Raw genomic sequence first — 21044 nt, 5'->3', positions numbered from 1 at the left:
TATCCTTTTTTTCATTTCTTTTTTATTAGCTATTTGTTTATTATTTTTTTTTTTCATTTTTAATTTTTTTTTCTATGGCTTTAACTAATAAATAATTGTTATAAATATAATATTTAAAAAATATAGAGTAACTGATAAAAATAGAATAGATGTACTGTTATATATTAAAGCTTACGTTTTCGGTATAATAAAATCTTAAGTCATTGTCACAAATGAGATTTTATTGTACGCGTGGCTTTAGAAGTCATTGTTACAGAAACTGAACTTGCCAGTCATCTGGTTTTGTACGTGAGCAATGACCATTTAAGATGGACATTTAAAGGAGAAGAATAATAGGACTAAAGAAGACAAGTCAATACCAAACACTCCTTCATTCTTTAATTTACCCGTTATTCCACTCCAGTTGCTGATTTTGAGAAGCTATGGTAAGGGCCCAACTTTCTTTCATTTTAATTTTATCTGTGTTTCAATCTGTTTTTTTGGTTATAAATTTAAACAATCGTGAAATAGGCAAGCAGTAATGAGCAAGACCAACCAAAGTTGAAGCTCTACTCCTTCTGGATTAGCTCTTGTTCGTACCGGGTCAGGATCGCTCTCAATTTGAAAGGTGACCATCACTATCAATTATAATATTACTCCTACGTTGTTGATTCATTCATTTGAAATTATCCCAAAAGATTTGGAATTGTAGGGATGAATTACGAGTACAAAGCAGTGAACTTAGAGAAAGGAGAGCATCGCAGTCCAGGTTTCTTAATTATGTTTTATTGATTAATCTGATTCGTTTTGTATGATAATTTATTAAAGTGGTGGTGATTTGGGATTTGGGTGTGGTTCAATTAGAATTTTTGCAGCTCAACCCGATTGGATTTGTACCTGTGCTGGTGGATGAAGACATAGTTTTATCTGACTCATTAGCTATCTTATTGGTGAGAGGTTGACTTACTCTTCTAGTCTAGACTCTAGAGTTGTAGTGTTTTTCATGAAATAGCAAAACTAACTTTTGTTAATCCGAAATTTGTTCAGTATTTGGATGAGAAGTACCCTCACCGTCCACTATTGCCTTCTGATCTTAAGAAAAAAGCCATTAATTTGCAGGTAAGTTTTCTCTCTGTTCTTTTTGTTGGATATTTTTTTGAATGAAAAAATCAATTGGTTTTTGTCCCACATCTTTTGTGAATAAAAGTGTGTCTCATAGAATAGCCTATATATAGAGATTAGAGGCATTAGTTTTATTTACACCAAAAACATATTCTTATATATATTTTATCTTCCTTTGAAGATTAAAGATATATATAATTTCTCAATATTGTTTTTCTCTTTTACTCTTTATAGTTCTTAGATCTGTTCTAGTGTGATAGAGTTCGGGCATATTTGGTTCGGCGAAGTAATTGAGTTACTTGTCGTTCACCGTTGTATCCTGGGAGATAGACGTCGAAACCTCGTAGAGGTGGCGAATTTGTTTTAAGGAAACTGTGTGTTACACAGGCCTCGGCTTTTAATTTTGTTCTTTATAATTATTGTGTAAATTAATTATAATTGCTATTTATATTATAGTTATTTATATATTGTTATTTATAATTATAATATTATATTGTTATATATATTATAAGTTATTTATAATTATAATATTATATTGTTATATATATATTATAAGTTATTTATAATTATAATATTGTTATTTATATTATAGTTATTTATATATTGTTATTTATAATTATAATATTAAATTGTTATATATATTATAAGTTATTTATAATTATAATATTATATTGTTATATATATATTATAAGTTATTTATAATTATAATATTGTTATTGTACGCCCTGGATTTCTCACGGGCTGTTTAGCAGGACGATCCTCGGACTAAACATGATTTAGCCCGAGGCTCCCACAGGCCAGAGGCTTTATCTTCAGGACGGGCCCTTTCTAGCTCGAGGGGAGGGAGTTTGCTGCTCCTTCTTGTTGTTCCAGGAGCTGGGAACAACATCCGACGACCACTGAAGGATCAGCTCGGGTTATGGATTGCTCCGGTAGCGAGCTTCTCAGGAAGCTCTGACCCTATGGGAGGTCAACACGCAAGATAAACGTGCATAATCCTGCCATCACGTGTCCGATATCCCCCTGACTTCTCGGACACGCCGCAGGAACGTGCGTATTCAGACACCCACGGATGGGTTGGGCCGTGCGGCCCATTATCTCCTTCCATACTGATTAGACCACACTTGTGTGTCAGGTTTAGGAAGTAATCATGAATATCACAGACTTGATATGACAAATGGTAAGGTCACGGGATGACCTCCCTACCAATTTCCAGGTGCCTTCTCCTATAAATATGGAGACCCTGGGAATTGATAGAGGTTGGAAAAAATAGTCTTGTAAGAACTATATATTTTGTAAACCAATTACCCAGAAAAGATCAATAATATTGACTAGTGGAGTAGAAGGATTTTAACCTTCGAACCACTTAAAAAACGTGTTTAGGGTCACCTAGTTCTTCTCACAAAGATTTCATATCTGCGGCGGTTCTACTTTTAAGTACTAATCTCTTTCTCTTCTTCTCTTAATTACCTGTTGCCGAAGAACCGCGCCAACAGTTTGGTGCTTTCATTGAGAGCAAGTCCAATTAGTACTACCACAAACATACAACTATGGTGACCACTCGATCCAAACATGGCAACGAGACAGAACAGCATGATGGGCAGGAGGCCCGCCATGTTGCCCTCCCCGAGGAGCAAGTTCCTGAAGTCCAGCAAAGGCCAGGAAAGCAGCCGGCCGGCCAAGACGACACTGGTAGTTCGACGCCCCGGCCGCCTAATCCGAATCCAGGTTATTATACTGCGGTGGAGATGGAGAATGCTCAACTGAGGAGCCAGCTAGCAGCAGCTGGTCAGCAAATCCAGGATATTCTGAGTCGACTACCCCCTCTCACAACCAACGGTAACGTTGGAGAGAGGCAAGGCGAGGCTCCTAAGTCTCGCCGGAGTAATCGATCCAGGTATAGCCGTTCGGGTAGACTCCCTGCAGCCAACTCCACCCCTTCATCACGCCATCAAGAGGCGAACTTCAGGGAAATGCCTCAGACCGAACCGCAGCGATACAGCCGTTCGGTTAGGACATCAACCCCTAGCTCTCAGCCTTCCTCGAGGACACCCGGAAGAGATAGGGGAAATTCCCAAAGGAGGGCCGAGGAGATCCGGAGACGTCAGCCCGTCCCCGAAGAGCGTCTAGTTCCTCGCCCAGATCGCCCAGCGCGAAACCATCAAGTTGGCAGGGCCGAGAGGCCCCCACCAAATTTAGTCCGTCCAGACGGCACTAGGATCGCCTCTCCGGTCAGGCATCCTCCTTCTCCCATCAGATACCCGTCTCCTCAAACCATCCGAGACATCCCAGCCTACATAAATAGTAGGAGAGACCCGCCATCGGCCGGGCCTTCCCGGCGCAGCAGGGTGCCGGGAGAAGGATCAGGTCGGAGCCGCCAAAGACGCACATCGAGCCTGTCCAGCAGGAGTCACAGGACCGGTAGTGCACGGAGTGATCTTTCAGGAGGAGACCTGCGACAGCGACTAAGTTCAGCACAAAGTCACCATAATACCCATGGAGGCGACCTTCGAGATCGCCTCAACTCTCACAGAGAGGATCGAGTTAGGGATGGTAGCCAGGCCCGCTCAGTTGGGGTCCGATCCGAAGTACGTAATGGCGGGAATGCCCCAAATGACCTATCTCCAGATAGGAGGGGCAATAACCCGCCTAATATGTACAACGGGTCCGGAGCTGTTGAACAGCCCCGGAATAACCCAGGATCTCAGGACAAAACCTTAGAGCGCTTAGCTCAAATGGAGGAGCTGATGAAGAAGCTCCTGTCAGAGAAAGAAAAAGACGAATATGATTCAGGGGATGAGATGGAGCTCTTCGCCCCCAACATAGCAGCAACGGCATACCCTTCTGGCTTTCGTATGCCTCACTTGTCAAAGTTCAACGGGGATGGAGACCCATCTGACCACTTAGGGATGTTCAACACCCTAATGATGGCTCATAACATCGGGCCAGAGCTTCGTTGCTTGATCTTTCCTTCCACCCTAACTGGACCTGCCAGGCAGTGGTTCAAACAAAGTAAAAGGCAGTCAATCAGCTCCTGGAAGACCTTTTCGGCTGACTTCAAGAGGGCATTCCGCGCCTCTGAGGCCGCCAGGGTCCAGGCCGACTCCCTAGCTAACGTGAGACAGCAACCTGGAGAAACGCTAAAAGCCTACTTGAGCAGATTTGCAAATGTCGCTGCTCGAGCCAGAGATGCCGACGACAGCTCCAAACTCATGGCTATGAGGACCGGGATCCTAGTAGGCGGAGATCTGTGGAAGGATATTCAAAGGAGGGGGGTCAGCTCAGTTAGTGAATTCCTTAACAGAGCCCAAGAATGGATAAACTTGGAGGAAGCTGAAGCTTCAGCCGCGGGGACCAGCCAGGTCCTCGAGAAGCCCGCTGGGGCGGGAACAGAGATCGTAGTAGCGACAAGTGCCTGCCTTTCTACAACCTGCTCCGCGGAAACAAGAAGTTCGAATGGACAGAAGAGTGCGAGGGCGCATTCCTCGACCTAAAAACGCACCTGGCTGAGCCACCTGTGCTATCAAAGCCCAGGGTAGGAGAACCTCTTTTCCTCTACATGGCCGTGACTGAGGACGCAGCTAGTGCCGTTCTGGTGCGAGAAGAGGACCGGGCTCAGAAACCGGTTTATTACATCAGCAAGAGACTCCTCGGAGCTGAGTCAAGGTACCCGTTGATGGAAAAGCTGGCGTTCTGCCTAATCACGGCCTCGCGAAAACTCAGGCCATACTTCCAGTCCCACTCTGTACACGTCATGACCGATCAGCCTCTAAGGCAGGTTTTGCAAAAGCCTGAAGCCTCGGGACGCTTGCTAAAGTGGGCGGTCGAACTCAGTCAGTTCGAGATTTTCTATACTCCCCGAACTACCATAAAAAGTCAAGCCTTGGCCGACTTCGTGGCAGAATGCGCGGGATTCCGTGAGATCCCATCAGAAGATTCACAGCAGCTCACATCCTCAGGCTCATCGTGGAGGATCTTCGTTGATGGCTCATCTAACGAGAACGGCTCCGGGGCCGGAATTATTCTGATATCCCCAGAAGGACATAGATTCCATTCGGCGCTGAGATTCGGGTTCAAGGCGTCCAACAACGAGGCAGAGTACGAGGCCTTGTTAGCCGGACTTAGGATAGCTAGCGAGCTAAAGGCAAGCTCTGTCCAGTGCTTCAGCGACTCCCAGCTCGTGGTGAATCAGGTCTTAGGCAAGTATCAGGCGCGGGGTCCCAAGATGGCCTCTTATTTGGCTAAGGTAAAATCCGAATTATCTACGTTTGGGCAAGGGTCGATCGAGCAGATACCTCGGGAGCAGAACGCCAATGCAGATGCTCTCGCCAAGCTCGCCACCTCGGGGGAGGCAGAAACCCTGGGGTTGGTGCCAATTGAGTTCTTGGACAAACCAAGCATAGACGGAGATCGAGAGAATATTGAGATGATTGACATCAGGCCGACCTGGATGACTCCCATTGTTGAGTACCTCGTCGAGGGCAAGTTACCCGAAGGGCGCAACGACGTACGGCGAGTCCTTTATCAAGCTCCGAGATATACGCTAGTCGAGGGGGTGTTGTACCGACGTGGGCATTCATTACCTCTCCTCCGGTGTGTTCTTCCAAGTGAGGCGAAGGCCATCCTGCAGGAAGTTCATGACGGATTCTGCGGAGATCACACTGGGGGGCAAAGCCTGGCCTTGAAGATCCTTCGGCAGGGTTTTTACTGGCCGACTCTGTCCAAAGACTCGATCTCATACGTAAAAAAGTGCGACAAATGTCAGCGGTTCGCCGCGGTTGCACGAGCACCCCCGGCCGAGCTAAAAATGATATCGTCTCCCTGGCCCTTCGCCATTTGGGGCATAGATCTAATAGGCGCCCTGCCCACCGGAAAGGGCGGGGTCCGTTACGCCGTGGTAGCCATTGACTACTTCACAAAGTGGGCCGAAGCAGAGCCGTTGGCGACAATAACATCGAAAAAGGTGCTAGACTTCGTGGTTAAAAGCATCGTTTGTCGATTCGGCCTACCCAAAAGGATCGTTTCCGACAATGGCACTCAATTTGACAGCGACCTGTTCACCGAATTTTGCGAAAAGAACGGAATTGTGAAAAGTTTCTCATCCGTGGCCTATCCCCAGGCGAACGGCCAGGTCGAAGCTGTCAATAAAACTCTGAAAGCAAGCCTCAAGAAGAGGCTAGATGAGGCAAAGGGGATCTGGCCAGAACAGCTCCCCCAAGTTCTGTGGGCCTATAGGACCTCACATCGGACTCCCACGGGTCACACTCCTTTCTCCCTAACCTTTGGAAGTGAAGCGGTCCTCCCCGTGGAGGTAAAGGTCCTGTCGCACAGGGTCCGGTCCTACGAACAGGACAAGAACCACGAGCTCCTATGCCACTCCTTAGACTTGATGGATGAGAGGCGAGAGGATTCACAACTCCAGCTCGCCCATTATCAACAGAAAATCACTCGCTACTTCAACGCTAAGGTCAAAAGACGTGCCTTTAGCGTCGGCGATTTGGTCTTGAGGAGAGTTTTCCTGGCCGGGAAAGATCCCAAAGATGGGGTTCTGGGACCAAGCTGGGAAGGACCATACCAGGTCATCGAAGTCATCAAAGAAGGGACGTATAAATTAGCTCGACTTGGTGGAGGGGCGGTCCCGCGGACTTGGAATGCAATCCACCTAAAGAAATATTATCAATAAACATGTGTAAGACCTAGAAGGTCACCTCCCATGTATAAATAAAAATCAAATGTTTGCAAGGGTAATTTGCAAGGGTAATTTTAAAGTAACAACGAAAGACCCTTCCCAGTTACTTGAGGGGCATATGGTACCCGGATATATCCAGGTCTCCTTAACGACTTAGGTGTTAATTTTTATCTACGGATAGAAGTTAGCTAAAATTTGTTGACCGAGGTTCTTCTTTAAAGAGCCCGGGATACGGATAAAAGTTGACGCGATCTGAGTTTTTTCAAAATAAGCTCCTGGTCTTAACCAGGTCATAAAACTTAGAAGTTAGCTAAAATTTGTTGACCGAGGTTCTTCTTTAAAGAGCCCGGGATACGGATAAAAGTTGACGCGATCTGAGTTTTTTCAAAATAAGCTCCTGGTCTTAACCAGGTCATAAAACTTAGAAGTTAGCTAAAATTTGTTGACCGAGGTTCTTCTTTAAAGAGCCCGGGATACGGATAAAAGTTGACGCGATCTGAGTTTTTTCAAAATAAGCTCCTGGTCTTAACCAGGTCATAAAACTTAGGAGTTAGCTAAAATTTGTTGACCGAGGTTCTTCTTTAAAGAGCCCGGGATACGGATAAAGTTAACTCGAACTACGTTCATAAAAATAAAGAGATAAATTATGACCAAATGCATGAAAATATATATGTAAAACTGGTTGAGCAAATTGTCTCGAGGCGGAAACGCCTCACATAAAAAAGAGAATTACAATAAAAAAAAAGGGAGTTCAAAATACGAAAACAAGAAGCATCCTAAGCCCCATCAGCTGGCCCTTTGGAGGTCGTGGTCTCACCCTGCTCCGCCGCGGCAGAGGCCTCTCCAGTCTCCGATGGAGGAGCCTCCTTATTCAGGCGGGCTTGAAGCCGCGGCAACAGGAATGCCCAGAGGTCCGGCGGCATGAAGGAGAAGTCCGCGTCCGGATTGTGGGACCAGCAGTGATAGAATAGGTCCTGTAAGGACTGCTCCGACACGACCCGCTCGTCTTTCAGGGCGGTCTGGGAGGTCTGGACTTCGGCCTTCGCCACCTCAAGGTCTGCCCGCGATGCGGCCAGGGAGTTTTTAAGCTCTAGGTTCTCGGAGCGAAGCTTCTCTAGCTCGGATGCGGCCAGGGAGCGTTTAAGCTCTTGGTTCTCCGAGCGGACCTTCTCTAGCTCGGCTTTTGAGGCCGCCAAGGCGTCTCTCGCCTCCTGAGACTCCTGGAGGGCAGTCTGGCGATCTGCTTCCAAACCCTCGAGCTGGGCCTTGGTCCTAACGATGCCTCTATAGGCGGCAGCCATGCCCTGCAAGAAAAGAGTGATAAATTAGCAAACTGGAAGGAGAAAGGCGGCGTGTGAGTGTCAAAGCCTTAAAAGAATGGGGCACTTTACCGTTAAAGTCATGTCCATAGCGGACTCTATAACTAGGACCGGGCTCGTTGTTTCGATGGCCCGGAGCTCCTTCTCCCTGATATTGTAATAGTGGCTGACGGCGTAGCTGGCCGACTCGTACACCGTACCCCGGAATGCTTCGGGCATCTTCTCCAGAGCCCGGGGGTCGACCGGGATACGCACGTCCGGGGCTACCACGGCTAGATTCCCGACCTCTATTACCCCGTCCTGGGCGGCCAGTGGAGATCGTTGGGGTGGCGGATGCATGAGTCCTGTCCTGGCGACAGGGAGGTTCGCCCCCGCGACCTGGGATGACGGGTCTCTCCCCTTCTCCATAGCTGGGGATTTGGTGGAGACCCCGGTCGAGCTCTTGGACTCGCGAAGCCTCTTTAACCTTGGCCCCGCTGGGGGATTCCCACCAAACACAACGCCCCGCAGACTATTCCCGGGCTGAGACATCTCTTCTGCCAAAGAGCAAAAAACACGGTTATCAGCAATCATACAGAAATAAAGGCAATAAGAAAGCAAATACTAAGGGAGCCCTACCCCCCGAGCTGGAAGAGCCTAGGACGATTATCTCTCGAACTGGCGAAGGTTCTAGGTCCGGTTCTGAATCGGGGCTGGACTCTTCTACGTACTGCCTAATCCCCGGAGCATAGACGCCCCTCTGGAGCGCAGGCCACGTGCGTAAATTGGTCCCGTACTCCTCAAAAATGGCCGACCTAAAGGCTAGGGTATTATCTACTACTACGGTACCCTTGGGCCGACTCTCTTGGTTGTCCAGCACGAGCTGGTCAACGCAGTGGAGCAAAAGCGTGTCCAGGTCCGGATTCCTTGGGTGACGATGGACGAGCTGCCTAGGGTTGAACCTAACCAGCCGGGGGTCTGCAGTGGCCCTATCTACGTTCTTAAATAAGTAAAAGTTACCTTGACCGGAAGGACCCGCGGCTGCTCCGGATTGGGCCCTCTCCTCGATCATCCCCTGGGCGACCTCCAAGCTCCGCTTCCTGTTCCTCACCAGAGGAACTTCCTCACCTTCTTCCTCGCCTTCGTCATCTGCGACCTCCTCCGCGACGATCGGCCTGTTGTCGCGGGCTGGGGGAGGCCCCCGGGGCCTTTTCAAATTCAAAGTCTGATTTGGGAAAATCAGCTTGCAGAATACCATCGTCTCGTCCGTCATGAGCACGCGGTAGTCTTTCTCACTGGGAGGCAGGTTCGCCAGTGTGTCGTATTGACCCCCGAGGGTCACGGACTTTTCGGTCCTCGAGTAGATGGCTGCAAGGTTGGTCGAAATCAGAATTGGAATAAGGGACGGGCTAAAATAAGATAACCGTTAAAAGGCGAGCTAAATGGAGGATTACTTACGAGGGCGGTTGAAATAATGATGATCGCAGTTTCGGAACCCAGTAGACATAAAAAACTGGTCTTTGAAGTCGTTTGGATGGCTCGGCAGCTCGATCACTGCTGCTGTGTTAGGGAAGCGGGTTAAGTAATAGAACCCGTCGCCTCGCCCCCGCTGGTCCGGGCTGGCTTTGAGGCAGAAGAAATACAAGATATCAGCAGGAGTGGGGACCTCCCACTCATGCTTTTGGAACAAATACCTCAGTCCCGCCAGCAGACGGTAGGAATTGGGGAGGAGCTGAAATGGGGCCAACCCCACGTAGTTCAGAAAATCAGCAAAATACTGATCCAGGGGAAGGAAGGCCCCTGCCTTGAAGTGTTCCCCGCTCCAGGCCGCGAACGACTCGTCGAGCGGCGTGCAGCTCCTCTCCCCATCCGCAGCAGGTCGGGCGATCACGGAGGTCTTCCCCAGAGGAATGTTGTGGTTAAGGAAGATTTTGGTGATCTTTGCCTGGCTGGTTATCTTCGAGACGATTCTCTCCGCCTCGAAAAACGCGTCAGGAGCCACCTCGGCCTGCTTCTCCACCGCCGGTCCAAAGTGAGGAATTGGCGAGCTGGTTACCACCGCCTTTCCTTTATCCTTCTGGGAGGCCGAACTTCCCACATTCTTCTGTGGCAGATTTCTCTTTGGAGCCATCTGGTCGCCTATCGAACAAAAGAAAACACTTTAGAAAAGGCGACCCAAGCAGGAGAGTGAGGCAAGCATTAAGTACACGAGCTGGGGTAAGCCCAGCCCGTGGAGAGTGGTGCCACGCGTTCCTAGGAACGCGCGCCTATGCCCTCAACAGATCCCAGATTACTCGGAATTCGTGTGTCAGATGGCTCAGAGTAAGAAATTTTTTTTTTTTTTGCCTTGGGGGGAAAGTTTCAACAGGCAAGGCGTGGCAAAACCGCTTTTAAGGCGTATTCCCTAAGCTACCCGGTTTTTGCACCCAAAGTTCCTACGGATCCTACCAGAAATTGTTCCTAAGAAAGAATCATGGAACCCATGTTCTAAGGCGATGTCCCATGGCAAATGTGCCCTAATCAAAGAAGGGCCATCACCCTCCATATCCGCGCGACCCAGAAAACCTCTGCATGTGGCTACAGTAAAATTTTTTACCTAGGCTACAGTGGCATGCTTTCAAAAATAAATGGGGACAGAAGACTTACAGTGTAGGGTTGGATGGTGAGCGAGGTTGCTGCGCGGGTAGGGGCTTCATTGGCACAGTAGTCTCCAAGGCCTTGAAGGAACTCGCACGCTTAAGCTTCGTGAACGGAGAAGATGAGAGCAATGGAAATGAGGGTTTTGCTCTTCGGAAGGTCAGAGAGAAAAGAAGGAAATTTGAGAGGTTCTGAATGGTAAGGTGGTCCGTGCGTGGGATGACCACCCCCTTTTTATACAAGGGGGGATCACGTGTAAAAGGCTCCTGGGAGACCCTCCACTCGAAATGTGAAACGACGGCTGGACAGTAGGCTAGGCCATTTAATGCGGTTCTCGTAGAATGTACCGTCGCCACCCACGGCGTTCCACGTATTAGACGCATGCGAAAAGCATGGAATGCGAAGGGTTGTGGGAGAAGTCTAAAAGCTCCAACTGTGGTCTCCCATGTCTGACGTCATGGACCACGAGCAGGAGCTTGGGGGGCAGATGTACGCCCTGGATTTCCCACGGGCTGTTTAGCAGGACGATCCTCGGACTAAACATGATTTAGCCCGAGGCTCCCACAGGCCAGAGGCTTTATCTTCAGGACGGGCCCTTTCTAGCTCGAGGGGAGGGAGTTTGCTGCTCCTTCTTGTTGTTCCAGGAGCTGGGAACAACATCCGACGACCACTGAAGGATCAGCTCGGGTTATGGATTGCTCCGGTAGCGAGCTTCTCAGGAAGCTCTGACCCTATGGGAGGTCAACACGCAAGATAAACGTGCATAATCCTGCCATCACGTGTCCGATATCCCCCTGACTTCTCGGACACGCCGCAGGAACGTGCGTATTCAGACACCCACGGATGGGTTGGGCCGTGCGGCCCATTATCTCCTTCCATACTGATTAGACCACACTTGTGTGTCAGGTTTAGGAAGTAATCATGAATATCACAGACTTGATATGACAAATGGTAAGGTCACGGGATGACCTCCCTACCAATTTCCAGGTGCCTTCTCCTATAAATATGGAGACCCTGGGAATTGATAGAGGTTGGAAAAAATAGTCTTGTAAGAACTATATATTTTGTAAACCAATTACCCAGAAAAGATCAATAATATTGACTAGTGGAGTAGAAGGATTTTAACCTTCGAACCACTTAAAAAACGTGTTTAGGGTCACCTAGTTCTTCTCACAAAGATTTCATATCTGCGGCGGTTCTACTTTTAAGTACTAATCTCTTTCTCTTCTTCTCTTAATTACCTGTTGCCGAAGAACCGCGCCAACAGTTATATATATTATAAGTTATTTATATTATATTATTTGTAATTATAATATTTATGTATCTTTAATTTAGTAGATATAAATATTGTATTTATCATATTGCGTTTATTCAAGTAATATATAAGTTATGTTTTTCTTACAATCTTAAAACAGATTATTGTTTAAATATAATATTTGAATATATCTATTAGTGATATTTCTATATCTATATATTGAAAGATATTGTTATTTCGAAAAGTTCGTTTGAACTTAAATCTCACTAGAGAAGTTCTGGGAACTGAATATTTTCAAAGAAACTAGACTGCTGAGGCAGGGGCTAGACCCTTCTTCTAGTGTTCTTTGGAAATTATCTAGTAGAGATATTTGAGGCTGGATAAATACTTAATAGAAATATTCTACGAGAGGCTAGACCACGAATGGTTGGGTTTTTTACCCTTCCAGGCTAACCTAAGAATTTTCTTTAAGTTTGATCTAATAAATCTATCAGTCATGGTGTCTGAGATAAACCTAGTCAATTCCAACTCAATGGAGTGGTGGATTGATACTGGTGCCACTCGGCATGTATGCTCAAACAAGAGTCTGTTCAAATCTTTTGAACAAATAGATAATGGCGAGAAAATTTTCATGGGAAATTCTGCCACATCTAAAATTGCGGGTCAAGGAAGTGTGATCCTAAAAATGACTTCTGGAAAGGAGCTGACTCTGAACAACGTACTGTACGTACCAGAGATCCGGAAAAACCTAGTGTCTGGTTCACTGTTGAACAAACACAGATTCCGAATTGTATTTGAGTCAGACAAAGTTGTTCTGTCCAAAAGTGGAATGTTTGTGGGAAGTGGTTATGTAACTGATGGGTTGTTTAAACTCAGTGTAATGGTTGTTAAACCAATTATCAATAAAGTTAATAACTCTTCTACTTACTTGCTTGAGTCTTCCAATGTTTGGCATGGTAGACTAGGACATGTTAATTATGATACTCTACGGAGATTAATTAACTTGAATCACATACCAAAATTCCACATTGATTCAAATCATAAGTGTGAAACCTGTGTTGAGGCAAAACTAACAAGGTCTTCCTTCAAAACGATTGAAAGGAATAATGAACCCCTAAATTTAATCCATAGCGATGTATGCGATTTAAAATTTGTTCAAACAAGGGGAGGCAATAAGTATTTTATTACTTTTGTCGATGATAGCACGAAATATTGCTATGTGTATTTGCTGAAAAGCAAAGACGAGGCTATAGAGAAATTTGTTCTCTATAAGACCGAAGTTGAGAATCAACTTAACAAAAAGATTAAGGTGTTGAGAAGTGATCGAGGTGGTGAATATGAATCACCATTTCGTGAATTCTGTGCAAAAAATGGAATCATCCATGAAACCACTGCACCTTATTCACCTCAGCAAAATGGTGTTGCTGAACGAAAAAATCGTACATTGAAAGAGATGATGAATGCGATGTTGATTAGTTCTGGATTGTCGCAGAACATGTGGGGAGAAGCTATCTTATCAGCTAATTATCTTTTAAATAAGATACCCAAAAAGAAAGAAGATAAGACCCCTTATGAGTTATGGAAAGGAACGAAACCTTCCTTCAAATACTTAAGAGTGTGGGGGTGTCTTGCCAAAGTGGTTGTACTTTTACCAAAAATGGTAAAAATAGGTCCAAAAACTATTGATTGCATTTTCATTGGTTATGCACATAATAGTAGTGCTTATCGGTTTTTGGTGTATGAGTCTAAAATATCTGACATACACAAAAACACGATAATGGAATCCAGAAATGCGTCGTTCTTTGAACACGTATTTCCTCTTAGATCAAAAGAGGATTCAAGTTCGTTGAAACGAACACATGAGACTATTGCTGAAAATAGTCAGGATCAAAGTCAAGAATGTGAGGATGAACCTAGACGTAGCAAAAGGATTAGAACAGAAAAATCTTTTGGTCCAGATTTTCTGACCTATTTGCTAGAAGGTGAACCTCAAAGCTTTGATGAAGCTGTGAACTCCACTGAAGGCTCTTTATGGAAAGATGCTATTAATAGTGAGATTGAATCCATACTTCAAAATCACACCTGGGAGTTAGTAGATCTTCCTCCAGGATGTAAGCCTTTAGGGGCTAAATGGATTTTCAAAAGGAAAATGAAATCTGATGGTTCAATTGATAAGTATAAGGCACGGCTTGTAATTAAAGGTTATAAGCAGCGTGAAGGCCTTGATTACTTTGACACTTATTCTCCTGTGACGAGAATAAATTCCATTAGGATGATACTTGCTATTGCTGCGTTACGCAATCTTGAAGTACATCAAATGGATGTGAAAACTGCTTTTCTAAATGGGGATTTAAATGAAGAAATTTATATGGAACAACCCGAGGGTTTTTCCTCCCCAGGAAAAGAAAGAAAAGTATGTAAATTGGTGAAATCTTTATATGGTTTAAAGCAAGCACCAAAACAATGGCATGAGAAATTTGACCAAACTATGTTGGCAAATGGCTTCAAAATCAATGAATGCGATAAATGTATTTATGTTAAAGAAACAGATAATGACTATGTCATTTTGTGTCTTTACGTAGATGACATACTCATTGTTGGAAGCAGTGATAAGATGATCAAATCTATCAAGAGTATGTTGAACTCGAAATTTGACATGAAAGATTTGGGTCTAGCAGATGTCATTTTGGGGATTCAAATCTCAAGGACATCTGATAAGATCATTCTAAGTCAGTCACATTATGTGGACAAAATTCTTGAGAAATTCAACAAAGAAGATTCTGGTGTATCCAGAACCCCTATAGACTCAAGTCTACATTTGTTCAAGAACAAAGGGGAGAGTGTCTCTCAGGTAGAGTACTCTAGAATTATTGGAAGTCTAATGTACTTAATGAGTTGTACAAGACCTGATATAGCCTACGCAGTTAGTAAACTGAGTAGATACACGAGTAATCCAGGGTTTGACCACTGGAAAGGAATAACAAAAGTACTTAGGTACTTACGATTTACTCGTAGCTATGGGCTGCACTATACTAAATATCCAGCAGTACTTGAAGGGTATTGTGATGCTAATTGGATATCTGATATGAAAGACTCAAAGTCTACAAGTGGATATGTGTTTACACTCGGTGGTGCAGCTGTATCATGGAAATCTTCTAAACAAACGGTAATAGCTAGATCCACGATGGAATCTGAGTTTATTGCCTTAGACAAGTGTGGCGAAGAAGCTGAATGGCTTCGTCAATTTTTAGAAGATATTCCAAAATGGCCTAAACCAGTGCCAGCTATTGGCTTACATTGCGATAGTCAATCTGCAATTGGTAGGGCGCATAATAATATGTATAATGGTAAGTCTAGACATATACGTCGTAGACACAATACCATTAGACAACTACTCTCAACTGGAGTTATCTCTATTGACTATGTGAAGTCAAAGGATAATATTGCGGATCCGCTAACCAAAGGGTTAAATAGAGAGTTGGTTGAAAAATCATCGAGGGGAATGGGTCTAAAGCCCATGAATGAATAAAGTCAATACAGTAGACACCCCACCTAGTTGACTGGAGATCCCAAGATCTAGGTTCAAAGGGACAACTAAAACTGTAAAGACTATGTTGGATCACTGTGGGGGTTATCCTCATTGTCCATTCCTATGATGAAACAGTGATAACCGTAAGGAAAAGGTTAAGCTATGCTTTTAATGATTTCTTATGCGTCGAAATGTCGAGCAGAGTAATACGGGTTACTCTTAATTAAGAAAATCACCTATGTGAGAGAGAAGATGGGCCGCTTCTATAGGGATTGAATAAGGGCTCAATTCCTAGAATATCTCTTGCAGAACCAGGGAAATGTTCAGGGCCAAAACGAACATAATATTGAGAACCAATATATGTCAGGAAGATTCCTGTGTGTGGTATATCATCGTTTACACGAACGGCAGAACAGTTCAAAGACATCGCGTCTACTGATCAGCCAGTAAAGTAAATATACTTACACAAGGGAAGGTTCAAAGGGTAACACCTACCTATCCTATGCGGGTTTCTAACGTTGAATTCTATCACCTAGGTCTAAACCATCTGTTGGTTATTCTTGAGTCAGTTTTTCCATTCATGTGGGGGATTGTTGGATATTTTTTTGAATGAAAAAATCAATTGGTTTTTGTCCCACATCTTTTGTGAATAAAAGTGTGTCTCATAGAATAGCCTATATATAGAGATTAGAGGCATTAGTTTTATTTACACCAAAAACATATTCTTATATATATTTTATCTTCCTTTGAAGATTAAAGATATATATAATTTCTCAATATTGTTTTTCTCTTTTACTCTTTATAGTTCTTAGATCTGTTCTAGTGTGATAGAGTTCGGGCATATTTGGTTCGGCGAAGTAATTGAGTTACTTGTCGTTCACCGTTGTATCCTGGGAGATAGACGTCGAAACCTCGTAGAGGCGGCGAATCTGTTTTAAGGAAACTGTGTGTTACACAGGCCTCGGCTTTTAATTTTGTTCTTTATAATTATTGTGTAAATTAATTATAATTGCTATTTATATTATAGTTATTTATATATTGTTATTTATAATTATAATATTATATTGTTATATATATTATAAGTTATTTATAATTATAATATTATATTGTTATATATATATTATAAGTTATTTATAATTATAATATTGTTATTTATATTATAGTTATTTATATATTGTTATTTATAATTATAATATTATATTGTTATATATATTATAAGTTATTTATAATTATAATATTATATTGTTATATATATATTATAAGTTATTTATAATTATAATATTGTTATATATATTATAAGTTATTTATATTATATTATTTGTAATTATAATATTTATGTATCTTTAATTTAGTAGATATAAATATTGTATTTATCATATTGCGTTTATTCAAGTAATATATAAATTATGTTTTTCTTACACTTTTTTCCTTCGCAAAAGGGTGTCTATTGATGATTCACTAGTTACCCACCTATAACACTTTCAGAAAATAATAATGATAATTACAAAGAAGCTATGTTTACTTATCACTAGAACGCAGTTATGGTTTTCAAATGCCATCTGTCTATTTCCATGGTTCATTTAACTTCACCATTAGGTAATGTAACCACAAGTAGTTATTAGTCTGAATCTTGGCAGATCAATAAACTGCTCACATAAAAGGAGTTTAAATTGGTTACTATGAGTTATTTTCCATGAGGTATCAGAAAGGAGAACTAGGAGAAATAGATATTTAAAACGAAGATTTGCAAATAGCCAAATAGGCTTATATGATATAAAACTCTTTGCAAAATAGTATTTTGCATAATTGATTATGGTACTATTGAGCTTGGTAAGCATGGTGTTGACCATAAGAAAGTAACAAGAATTACGGGGTTCTGTCTAAAAACCAATTAAATATTACTATGCTGATCTCATGCAACTTATTTTCTATTTTTTTTAATTTGGCTCGCTATTTAGATTTGTGTGGATTAAAAGTCCGCTAGGGATCTGGCTCATGATACCATAACAAGAATCATGGACTCCATCTAAAAACCAATTGGTGAGGCACATACTCCAATAAAAAGTATGTTTGAGAAATATTAGTTTGTAAATAGTTTAAGAACCTAGTTCTAGTACATGGTTTATTTGGCAAATGAACCCTTTGAAAACCATGATGAAGAGTTTTTCTTCTCGGAAATCATCAAAATCTAATAACAGACAGCCCTGCTAGCTTTCCATGCCTCATGGCTCATGCATCCTTCATTTTGTTTCTGTTTCGTTACGATACTGGGTTGAAGGTATTGATAAGCTGAAATAATTAATGTTATGAGCTGAAATGTAGGCTGCCAACATTGTTTCATCGAGCATACAGCCTCTTCAGAATATGACAATACTGGTAAGTGGTAATTATCTGGATTCATTGCTGCTTTATTTTGCCGTTGGTTTGTTATAAAAAAAAAGTCATAATTAATTCATGATATTGATTCATTTCCAGAAACAACTTGAAGATAGAGTTAGTCCAGAAGATAGAGATTCTTGGGTTAAATATTTTATTGGAAATGGCTTTGCAGGTCTGTGTTTACTAAGACAAATGGATACTTTTACAGGAATATATATATTTATTGGATGTGATGATATATGTGTATTTGTTACCTATAGTGATAGTGGCTTTAAATTTTTGTTGTAACTTGTACCAAATGAGCAATGTGGTTAATGTGAATGCTATTTCCATGTGTTCCAGCGCTGGAAGAGTTACTGAAAAATTATGCTGGAAAATATGCAACTGGAGATGAAGTCTTCCTGGTTTGATTTTTTGTTTTTTTTTTCTTTCCTTTTCTTAATTGGTTCGTTATTAATATTTTTTTGGTTTCATTTATCATTTATGCTATCTAGTGAGTTAACTCTACGTTTTTATTGCTTGAATTTACTGACAAGTAACCACTATTTGTAGGCGGATTTATTTATAGCACCCCAACTATACAACGCAATTATAAGGTTCAAAGTTGATATGGTACTGCTTCATTTCTAATTTCATCTACAAAATACACATTTTTCTATCTATATCCATATTAGATATATTTATCTATATGTTATGTTTTGCAAGTCAAAGCTATTTGCAAATCACATTAGCTTTGAATTTGATGAATTAGTTTATAGGCAAATTAATATCATATGGGTTGTTCTCTACCTTCGGATGGCGTTGGCATCTTTGCTTTACGTTAATGTGTCCAAGTTATTTTCTTCTTCGTTGTTACAATAATCTCCACAACTCTGTATTGTGTTCAATATTTGACAAGTTTTCTCACTCAATCTATGAACAGAGTCAGTTCCCTCTTTTGTCTCGGCTGAATGAGGCATACAATCAACTATCAGCATTTCAAAATGCCATGCCAGAAAAGCAGCCAGATTATCCTTCCTTAACCACTTGTTAGAGACCAACGGGTTAAGAATAAAACAATTAAGGCAAATAAATAACAGCTTTGGATTCTCAGTTAGATCTAAGAGCTCTCATAGTGTCTTTGTTTGTGGTATGGTGTGCAGTGTCGGCCCTCATTTAAGGCCACTCTGACTGTGGCCTAAGAGCACTCACAAGGTTTACCATTGTAAAATAAAGTTTTCTTCAAATTATAACAAGTCTCAAAACAGCATTTATTTTGTTTTTTACAAAACTTTTACGTTGTTATTCTCTCTATTTAGAGAATAGAGAAATGATATATGCACCAAAATATGCACCAAAATATTACATATAGAGACATTTTTTTTAACCAATCACATTTATATTAGATTGAAAAACAAGACCTAATCATTGTTATATATATGTGCATATTTTGTGTGCACAATAGTCATCACTTTAAACTTGTTCAATTAATGTCTCACTCATCTTTCTCTCTGTCCCTCGTACCTACACATTTGTTTTTTTTTTGTCAGAATATTTTATGAATGAAGGAAAAGATTACATGGTGGAATTCTTTTATCCAATTAAGCTTATTGTCCAATTTAAGGGCAGCTAAACCAATTCATGAGCTGCAAAACAACTGACATGAAAAAAAGATGCTCTAAAAAAATTAAACAATAAAGCTTTAATATAAGAAAATAAGACTTAATATAATTTGGAAAACATAGAAAGTGTTTATTGCCAAAACTAGGAAAGGAGAATTTGAGGAAACAACTTTAATCAGAAGACCAAGAGTTTGAGCCCATAAAAGTCTCACCAAAAGAGTTAGAGCTTATGCTTGAAAGGCTAATAAGACGCATGTACTACAGACAAGCAAACGTAAGTAACATAAGCAAAATTTGAGTTTCTATGCTTCAAGTGGCCACATAATAAAAAATAGGACAAATAGAAAAAAAAATTCTCTCGAAATTTTGTCCTTGTTGAGTTTTGCCTCTCGAACTTTTTTGTGTGGTAAGAATCCCCCTAAACTATATCAACCATTAAAAATGTGCCCCTTTTGTTGCATTTCGTTAATTTTTTAAGTCGCTTGCTAATGTAGCATTGACATGGCGCTAATACAGTATGATTCGAGAGTTCATGTAGAAAATACATGCAAAGATATTAGTCTAATTACAAATTCTGAGAATACGAATTTGTATTCTACCAAAAAAATGAACATGTTTCAACAGAAGGAGTAAGTTTACAATAGTTGCTATAGTTCGGGGGAATTTTCACCATGCAAAAAAGTTTGGGGGGGGGGGGGGGGAGACTCAACAAGGGTCATAACGTGAGGGGGCAAAAAAGTTATTTGTCCTAATATCCCCGATATTGTTCAAATTGGAGAATTATACTCTTGTTTCAAAATAATAATTGTCTTTTGGCCTCTTCAATCATGTTGATCTAGGGGACGGCAGGTTGAAAATGTTTAAAGAAAGTTATACTATACGACTAGATCATAAAAAATAATAAAAAAGTAAGAGAAAAAGTGTTAGGAACTTACAAGGGTGGCATTGATATATTGCTAATGGGCCAGATCATTAACTGACCTTGAACCAATAAACGACCTAGACTCTTTGACCTAATCGCTCCTCAATATAGTGGGCATGGTATCCTGGAGACAAGTCCAAACGTTTTGTAGTGGTTCAAGAGGAGATGAGCTACCCGTGAAGGTACCAACAGTGGTCAATGACATCGACTGAACAATTGCCTCAAGCTATGGGCAAGGAGATTTGTTGACCACTAGAGATTTGTTTTAAGAGGTTTCTGTAATGTCCCAAATCACCTAATAAGGCTTAAGGTCTTGATTAGGGGGTCAGGATGGAAATTTATGGAAAATTATTTGAATATATCTGATTTAATTATGAAATATGTGTTTATGTGATATATATGTGTATCATTATATGATTACGTGAGTTATATTATAATATGTCTAGATATGCATGTTTAGGTGTATTAAATATACATGTGGGCCCGTTTCTTTTTAGAAGGCCATTAGTTGTAATTTGGCCCGCTACGGGTATATTTGGAATATATGTGCATATATGTGGATATATTTGAGTTATTCGGCACGAGATGATCCTAGGGAGTAAGTTAGCGGGATAGTCACAACGAGACCAAATA

General features: G+C 41.9%; 2 protein-coding genes across 4 annotated transcripts; both read left to right on the top strand.

Annotated features, from left to right (window-relative positions):
* The first annotated feature begins 268 nt into the window (after positions 1–268).
* LOC133801448 (glutathione S-transferase zeta class-like) lies at positions 269–19137 on the top strand. Of its 2 annotated transcripts, none has more exons than XM_062239663.1 (10): positions 269–425; positions 511–607; positions 692–748; positions 844–929; positions 1027–1098; positions 17832–17885; positions 17985–18060; positions 18231–18292; positions 18441–18500; positions 18811–19137. In XM_062239663.1, exons 1-10 carry the CDS (start codon positions 423–425, stop codon positions 18919–18921), a joined length of 678 nt encoding a protein of 225 aa, XP_062095647.1. In that variant the 5' UTR covers positions 269–422; the 3' UTR covers positions 18922–19137. The 2 variants fall into 2 exon arrangements, with proteins under 2 accessions (XP_062095647.1, XP_062095654.1); XM_062239670.1 differs by having other exon boundaries at positions 286–425; positions 678–748.
* LOC133801435 (uncharacterized) lies at positions 1115–4595 on the top strand. Of its 2 annotated transcripts, none has more exons than XM_062239643.1 (2): positions 1115–1450; positions 1854–4595. In XM_062239643.1, exon 2 carries the CDS (start codon positions 2652–2654, stop codon positions 4593–4595), a length of 1944 nt encoding a protein of 647 aa, XP_062095627.1. In that variant the 5' UTR covers positions 1115–1450; positions 1854–2651. The 2 variants fall into 2 exon arrangements, with proteins under 2 accessions (XP_062095627.1, XP_062095634.1); XM_062239650.1 differs by having other exon boundaries at positions 1851–4595.
* Positions 19138–21044: the final 1907 nt, after the last annotated feature.

This window comes from Humulus lupulus, chromosome 1, assembly GCF_963169125.1.
Source record: "Humulus lupulus chromosome 1, drHumLupu1.1, whole genome shotgun sequence".
Classification (NCBI taxonomy): domain Eukaryota; kingdom Viridiplantae; phylum Streptophyta; class Magnoliopsida; order Rosales; family Cannabaceae; genus Humulus; species Humulus lupulus.
The sequence above is the reverse complement of the archived record's forward strand: the minus strand, read 5'-3'. Positions and strand labels throughout refer to the sequence as shown.